Here is an 8330-nt window from a genome sequence, read left to right as displayed (position 1 = left end):
TTCTCTTCCCTTCCTCCCTCTCTCCTTTCTCCCTCTCTCTTTTATCTCTCTCCCTCTCTTTATCTCTCTCTCTCCTTTTCTCTCTCTCCCTTCCACTCTCTTCCTCGCCTCCTCTCCCTCTCCTTATCTCTCTCTCCCTCTCTTCTTAGCTCTCTCCCCCCTCCCGCTTTCTTTCTCTCCCTCGCTCCTCCTCCTCTTAATCTTTCTCTCTCCCCCCCTCTCTTCTTTCTCTCCCTTCCTCTCTTCTCTCTCTTTATCTCTCTCTCCCTCTCTCTGCACCCCACTTTCTCTCCCCCACTCTGCTTCTCTTTCTCTCCCCTTTCCTCCCTCTCCCTCCTTCTCTCTCCCCCCCTCCTCTCTCTATCCTCTTCTCTCTCTCCCCCTCTGTCCTTATCTCTCTCTCCCTCTCTCTCCCAATCTCAACTCTCTCCCCCCTCCCACTTTCTGTCTCTCCCTCTCTCCTCCTCCTCTTAATCTTTCTCTCTCCCCCTTTCTTCTCTCTCTCCCTTCCTCTCTCCTCCCCTTATCTCTCTCTCCCTCTCTTTATCGCTCTCTCCCTCTCTCTGCATCCCACTTTCTCTCTCCCTCTCTCCTTCTCTTCCTCTCCCCTTTCCTCCCTCTCCCCCCTCCTCTCTTTATCCTCTTCTCTCTCTCTCCCTCTGTCCTTATCTCTCTCTCCCTCTCTCAGGTCTCTCTCTCCCCTCCCACTTTCTGTCTCTCCCTCTCTCCTCCTCCTCTCCCTCTTTCTCTCCCCTCTTCTCTTCTCTCTCTCTCCCCCTTCCTTCCTCTCTTTATCTTTCTCCCCCTCTCTTTCTCTCTCTCTCCCTCTCACTTTATCTCCCTCTCTCCTCTTTCTCTCCCCCTTCCTCCTTTTGTCCTTATCTCTCTCTCTCCCTCTCTCCTTACCTCTCCCTTTCTCTCCCCTCCCACTTTCTCTCCTTCCCTCCCTCCCCCTTTTTCTCTCTCTTCCCTCTCCCGCTACCTCCCTCTCTCTCTCACCCACCCACACCTCCGCAGCAGCGCCTCAGCCATCTGCCCCCTCACGCGCCCCTCAATCCCTGCTCGGCTCACGTGCCCCGCAGCGGCCGCACCTGGGTCCTCGCGCGAGGCGGGGCGTGGGCGACTCCGCCCTCTCTGGCCGGAGGCTCTTCCAGGTATAAAAAGGTCGCCCGGCGCCGCGTGCAGAGCCAGACTCGCTGGGCAGCAGGTGGCGCCGCCAGGTGAGCTGCTCCTCCTCCGCCTCCCTCGCCCGTTACTCCGCCGCTTTGCCATGTTGGTGCAACTCAAGGCGGCTTTCCGGCAAGCGGGGAAGATGCCCGGAGGGATCTTGCCCAAACTGGAAGCCAACGTCCTGGTCATCGGGGCGGAGAAAGTGGGGAAATCGGGTAAGTGGCCGCGGCCGCCGCCGCTCCGGAGCGATCTTTTGGGTCCGGCGCCGCAGCTGCTCCATTCGCTCCGACTACGCCGCCTATCCTCCCCAGCCAACGTGGAAAGGCGACTGGACCGCGTTTCTTCACCGGGGGGGGGGGGGACCCATCAATCAGGATAGAGCTGGAAGGGGACCTTGGAGGTCATCCAGCCCAGCCCCCTTGCTCAAGGAGACCGTTAGAGAATAACAGAGTTGGAAGGGACCTTGGAGGTCTTCTAGTCCAGCCCCCTTGCTCAAGGAGGAGACCCTTAGAGAATAACAGAGTTGGGAGGGACCTTGGAGGTCATCTAATCCAGCCCCCTTGCTCAAGGAGGAGACCTTTAGAGAATAACAAAGTTGGGAGGGACCTTGGAGGTCATCTAGTCCAGCCCCCTTGCTCAAGAGGAGACCCACCTATACCATGCCAGACAGATGGCCATCCAGTCTCTTCTTGAAAACTTCCAGTGTTGGAGCATTCACAACTTCTGGTTGCAAGCTGTTCCACTGGTTTATTGTCCTCACTGTTAGGAACTTTCTCCTTAGTTCTAAGTTGCTTCTCTCCTTGATTAGTTTCCACCCATTGCTTCTTGTTCTGCCCTCAGGTGCTTTGGAGAATAGCTTGACTCCCTCTTCTTTGTGGCAATCCCTGAGATATTGGAAGACTGCTATCATGTCTCCCCTGGTCCTTCTTTTCATTAAACTAGACATACCCCAGTTCCTGCAACCGTTCTTCATATGTTTGAGCCTCCAGACTCCCCTAATCCTCTTGGTTGCTCTTCTCTGCCCTCTTTCCAGAGTCTCCACATCCTTTTTTATATCATGGAGACCAAAACTGGACGCCGTATTCCAAGGGTAGCCCTTACTAACTTACTAAACTTGCTTAAGAAATGTCTCCCTTAACAATGGAAATTTTGGGCTCAGTTGTGGTCGTAAATCGAGGACAACCTGTATTCCATGGCGGGTCGGAAGCAAGGTCGTAAAATGGGACAAAACCTGCTTAAGGAATGTCTCGTTTAACAGTGGGAATTTTGGGTCGAATTGTGGTTGTAAGTCGAGGACTACCTGCATTCCATGGCCGGTCGGTTGCAAAACACTGCTTTTTCACTACTCTGATCTTTTGAATAATTGCTTGAAGGCAGAGAGAGGTTTGGGGTTTTCCGGGAAAGCACCTGCACCCCGAAAATAGGTTTCCATGTAAAAATGGCTTGCCAGGTGAGAGACTGAGCTACAGGTTGGATTTCTCCGTTCTCACCTACTCAAGGGTTACCTGGGTGATTTGTTTTAACAAAGCTCCCCTGGGGGGTTAAGAGGTCCGTTTGCCTTGTACAAACCTGGTGGGAATCTAACTAAATTAAGTTATGAAAGCCTTCTGAAACCCAGCTGGCTTAAAGGCTGAATTATGAGTCATTCTGTTGAGGGCGTCCATGAATGGATGCCTCATTGCAGTAAGAAAAAAGAAAAAAAAATACCAAGCTCTAATCAGGTTTTGTCTTTTTTTTTAAAAAAAAAAACCCACTTTTATCCATTTTTAATGGTGTTTTTTTTTACCCAGAATGGTGTATTTTTACCCAATTTTTATCAGTTTTTTTAAAAAACCCAGAACAGGGTGGATTTGATTTAAATCGATTCAAACCACGATTGAAATCAGGATTTCTTTTTTTTTTATTGTTTTAATTAGACAGATAACACACACACAAAACACTCTTCAATACGTCTTCCAGCTAGCATGTCAATTGGTTACAATTAAATTCCGTGCATTACTACAATCATTCTTTATACTTCATTCAAACTGAGTTGTGCATTTTAAATCAAAGAATCTACCAACATTCTCCTTTAACTGCATTTGTTTGAAAGTACTTTTATCCAGAATCATTCGTATTTATATTATCCAATAAATAAACATTTTAACACCGACAACAATCTGTAAGAGCTACCACATTCTACTTATTTATCGCCTAGGATTCTTACGAAAATGAGGATTTCAATCACTAGCAAAAGGGCTTGATTTAAATCATAATTTTTAAAGAGCAGCTGTCATCTCCGTCCCGCAGCAGCTCCTCTTCTGACCCGCTGTTGGCTCACTGACTTGTGGCCTGCCAGTGGCCAGGGGAGCTGGCAGCAGAGTCGGACAGTGAGGAGGGTTGGGGAGGAACCTGGGCCAGTCCTGGAGTCTGGGGAAGGCTCTGTGTTGGAGGCAGAGAGGGGGTCGAGGCCATATGCCAGTTATCAGCTGCCTTCAGAGTCAGACATCAGTGAGGCAGGAGAACAGCTGGAGCCTGTTCCCAGTGTGCACATGCGCAGAGCTGCCAAACAAAGGGAATGGCTAAAGAACAGGGGTCGACTTGGGAGTAAGGCCACAGGTGGAGGATGAATGGCCCCTCCCAAAAGAAATAAAAGAGCAGCGAAAGGGGAGTGGAGTTTGCAGGAGACAGTTCATTCGTTCGTTCGTTTCAGGAGTGTGAAGATCTGTCCGTGAGTCTCAGAGACTCTATGCCCAGACTTTCCTTGCGCAGCCCCTCATTTGGGAAAATATTGACATGGCAGCTTTCCAAGATAGATAAGGTCTGTGGTCATAAATACTCCTTTGAAAGACTTGTTGCCAGGCCTTGGCTGAATGGGAATGAGAGGAATTCACATTCGTTTAATAAAAAGGGGTTTTGTCGGGACCAGGACTCTGCTTTGTGCTTTGGGGGGAAGCCTGGGTCAGAACACAAAGTAACAAAAGGCAAGACATACCCCATTGCTAATGCCAAGCTGTCACCTCATGAAGCTTGGGTAGGAGAGATGCAGCCATGACACCAGCTTCCTCTTTCCTTCTAGCTTTGACTGTCCGCTTTCTGACCCGAAGGTTTATTGGCGAATACAGGAATATTGGTAAGTGACTCTCTTCTTTTCTGGGGCACCTCTCCATTCTTTCTCATTTTCTTCCCTTCTTTCGTTGCTGTCCTTCCTCCCTTCATCATCTACTGTTTTTTTTTATTATTTCTTGCTTCCAGAATCTATTTATAATCACAACACGAAGATGGCCGGCCAGAGAGCATCCTTTAGTATCTGGGACTCAGCCTGCCCACGGGTAAGCATCGTGTCCTCATTTGCACACACACACAAAACACAAACACACTGACAATCCTGTGCAGTCCACAGGATGGTCCCATTCTTAGTGACATTATTAGACCCTTGATGCTTAGATTTGGGAAGGGGTATTTGGGAGCCATACACCCTCACTCATTGTAAGAATGTGCTGCATCCAGTTTTGGTCCCCACACTATAAAAAAGAGGTTGAGACTCTAGAAAGAGTGCAGAGAAGAGCAACCAGGATGATTTTAGGGGACTGGAGGCTCAAACAGACGATGGACGGTTGTAGGAACTGGGCCTGGCTAATCTAGGGTAGAGAAGGACCAGGGGAGACAGGAGAGCATCTTCCAATATTTGAGTGGCTACCACAGAGAGGAGGAAGGGGGTCAAGCTATTCTCCAAGGCACCTGAAGGCCAGGTAAGGAAGAATGGATGGAAACTGATCAAGTGGCCAGCGGAGTCGGAGTGTGAAGAGGGTTGGGGAAGAACATGGGCCAGTCCTGGAGTCTGGGAAAGGCTCTGAGGAGGGCTCTGTGTCGGAGGCAGAGAGGGGGCCAGGCCATCTGACAGTTATCAGCTGCCTTCGGAGTCAGACATCAGTGAGGCAGAAGAACAGCTGGAGCCTGTTCCCAGTGTGCGCATGCGCAGAGCGGCCAGAAGAAAAGAACAGCTGAGAAATCAGGGTAGACTTGGGAGTAACGCCACAGGGGGATGATGAATGGCCCCTCCCAGAGGAAATAAAAGAGGAGCGAAAGGGGAGTGGAGTTTGCAGGAGACAATTCCTTCGTTCGTTCGTTCCTTTCAGGAGTGTGAAGATCTGTCCCTGAATCTCAGAGACTCTGTGCCCAGAGTCTTTCCTTGCACAGCACCTCATTTGGGAAAATATTGACCTGGCAGCTTTCCAAGATAGATAAGGTCTGTGGCCACAAATCCTCCTTTGAAAGACTGTTTGCCAGGTCTTGCTGAATGTGAAGGAGAGGAATTCACATTCGTTTAATAAAAGGGGTTTTGTCGGGACCAGGACTCTGCCTCGTGCTTTTTGGGGAAGCCTAGGTCAGAACAGGAGAAGTGCAGTCCTAATTCTGAAGCCCGTGGTGATTTCTCAAGTTGGCCAGGGCAGAGTTTTGTGGTTGAATTAAGCAGGGCTGCCGATTTTGCAATTCTCATCCTTTAATAAGCTCTTGTGGGACTCTCCTCCGTAGGCGTCCAACCTCCAGAGTTACCTGAACGAGAAACACCTCCGCTGGGCCGACGGCTTCATTATCGTCTACAGCATCTGCGACCGGGCCAGCTTTGCTTTCGCTCGTCGTCAGCTCCATTGGCTCCAACGTTCGAAGAGGAGGAACGGGGCAGGGAAGCTGCCCATCGTCTTGGTGGGCAACAAACGGGACTTGGAGCACCAGCGGTCTGTCTCCAGCGAGGAAGGCCGGCTTTTGGCCCTGTCCACCAACTCTGGCTTTTTCGAAATTTCCACCGCCGAGACCTACCATGGGTCTTTGGTTGTCTTCCATGAACTTCTCAACTTGGTCCAGGAGTCGAAGAGTTTCGCTAAGAAGTCGGTTGGCCTCCGGGAGATTGTCCGCAGCGTGTCGGCCATCTTTGGCCGAAGAAGGACTGAGTGACGCTTGGCAGGGGAAAACTAAGAGCAAATGTTGAAATTGTTCTGACTTCCCGAGAGCCTGAAGTGATCTTCTTGTCCAGGCAAAAAATCCTTTTATTAATTGATTGTGAATTCTGCTCATTCACAGCTGGCAAAGTCTTTCAAAGGAGGATTTACGGTCACAGACCTTATCTGGCTTGGAGAGCTGCCAGGCCGATCTCTGCAGAACTTGGCCAGGAGTCTCGGAGAGTCATGAACCAATGAAGCAAACTAATTGTCTCTCCTGCAAACTCCACTCCCCTGTCGCTCCTCTTTTATTTCCTCTGGGAGGGGCCATTCATCGTCCACCTGTGGCCTTACTCCCAAGTTGACCCCTGTTCTTCAGCTTCCCTTCGCCCAGCAACTCTGCGCATGCGCACACTGGGAACAGGCTCCAGTTGTTCTTCTGCCTCACTGATGTCTAACTCCGAAGGCAGCTGATAACTGTCGGACAGCTCTGGCCCCCTCTCTGCCTCCAACACAGAGCCCACGTCCGAGCCTTCCCCAGACTCCAGGACTGTCCCATGTTCCTCCCCAACCCTCCTCACCGTCCGAATCGGCTGCCAGCTCCACTGGTGGGCCACAACAGAAATATCGAAGGTTTGGGAGGATGGCTGTTAACCTAAACATGGATTCCTTCTCGCGGAATGTCAGATTTTTATCAAAGGAAGCAAGGCAACTCCTACGTGATGTACTTGGCTCTCTGCACAGCTTGAAATTGTTCCTCCTGATTGCCATGGGAAACAAGTGAGAAATAGTAAAGCTTTCTCTCCTAGCGGAAGGATTGTTTCCAGCCATTCACAGGGCTTCAATTCTGAGACAGAGTAATCAGCACACACGGCTATTGCTCAGACTTTGAATATGGAACAGGAACAAATGGAAATGTTTTAGACGACAAAGATCCTTGCGGTTTAATAACATCTATACAGAATACAGGGGTTGGAAGGGATCTTAGAGGTCTTCTAGTCCAACCCCCTGCTCAGGCAGGAAAAGCTATATGATTTCAGACAAATGGTGGTCGAATCTCTTCTTTAAGAACTTCCAGTGTTGGAGCATTCACAAGTTCCGGAGGCAAGTTGTCCCACTGGTTAATTGTTCTAACTGTCAGAAAATTTCTCCTTAGTTCTAGGTTGCTTGCTTGCCTCCTTGGTTAGTTTCCACCCATTGCTTATTATCCTGACTTCAGGTGCTTTTTGAAAATAGCTTGACTCCCTTTTCTTTGTGGCAGCCCCTCAAATATTTTAAGACTGCTATCATGTCTCCCCTAGTCCTTCTCTTCATTAAACTAGACATACCCAATTCCAGCAACCGTTCTTCGTATGTTTTAGCCTCCAAGCCCCTCATCCTCTTTGTTGCTCTTCTCTGTACTCTGTCGATCTCAATATCTTTTATTATATCATGGCAACCAAAACTGAATGCAGTATTCCAAGTGTGGCCTTACCAAGGCATTATAAAGTGGTATTAACACTTCACGTGATCTTGATTCTATCCCTCTATTTATGCAGCCTAGAACTGTGTTGGCTTTTTTGGCAGCTGCTGCACACGGCTGGCTCCTATTTAAATGGTTGTCCACTAGGACTCCAAGATCCCTCTCCCAGTCACTGCTATTGCTATATTATACCTGTGCATTTTGTTTTTCTTGCCTAAATGTAGAACCTCACTTTTCTCACCTTTGAATTTCATTTTGTTAAGATAGCACCCAATGTTCAAGTCTGTCCAGATCCTTCTGTATTTTTTTTTAAATGGTTTTCTATTAAATACATTTCTTAATGAATATTGTGTTGTCTGGGTAATTATTGTTTCATCATTATCAATTGACATTCTTAATCTCTGCTTCTTTTTTCCAGCCGCTGGTAAAATACATTCCATGTTTGATAATTATACACATCTTCTTTCTGTTTAATCCTCAATGTCAATCTGTTTCTGTACAATCTAATCTCTTCTTGGCCATCTCTTCATCACCTTCTGTATCTTAAGCCCATCTTCTTAGAATGCCGGCTACTCCTGCCAGCTTGGCACCGTCTGCAAATTTGACAAGTTCCTCATCTATCCCCTCAACCCATCTAAGACCACACCTAGAGTCCTGCATCCAGTTTTGGTCCCCACACTATAAAAAAGACGTTGAGACTCTAGAAAAAAGAGTGCAGAGAAGAGCAACCAGGATGATGAGGGGACCGGAGGCTAAAACATACGATGAACGGTTGCAGG

General features: G+C 48.7%; 1 protein-coding gene across 1 annotated transcript; it reads left to right on the top strand.

Moving 5' to 3' along the window:
* Positions 1–1218: 1218 nt before the first annotated feature.
* Positions 1219–6435, top strand: LOC309400193 (ras-related and estrogen-regulated growth inhibitor-like protein). Its single transcript, XM_081968583.1, has 4 exons — positions 1219–1385; positions 4229–4282; positions 4405–4481; positions 5686–6435. Exons 1-4 carry the CDS (start codon positions 1271–1273, stop codon positions 6103–6105), a joined length of 666 nt encoding a protein of 221 aa, XP_081824709.1. The 5' UTR covers positions 1219–1270; the 3' UTR covers positions 6106–6435.
* Positions 6436–8330: the final 1895 nt, after the last annotated feature.

Source organism: Natrix helvetica (assembly GCF_964273705.1).
Source record: "Natrix helvetica genome assembly, chromosome: 16".
Taxonomy (NCBI): domain Eukaryota; kingdom Metazoa; phylum Chordata; class Lepidosauria; order Squamata; family Natricidae; genus Natrix; species Natrix helvetica.
The sequence above is the reverse complement of the archived record's forward strand: the minus strand, read 5'-3'. Positions and strand labels throughout refer to the sequence as shown.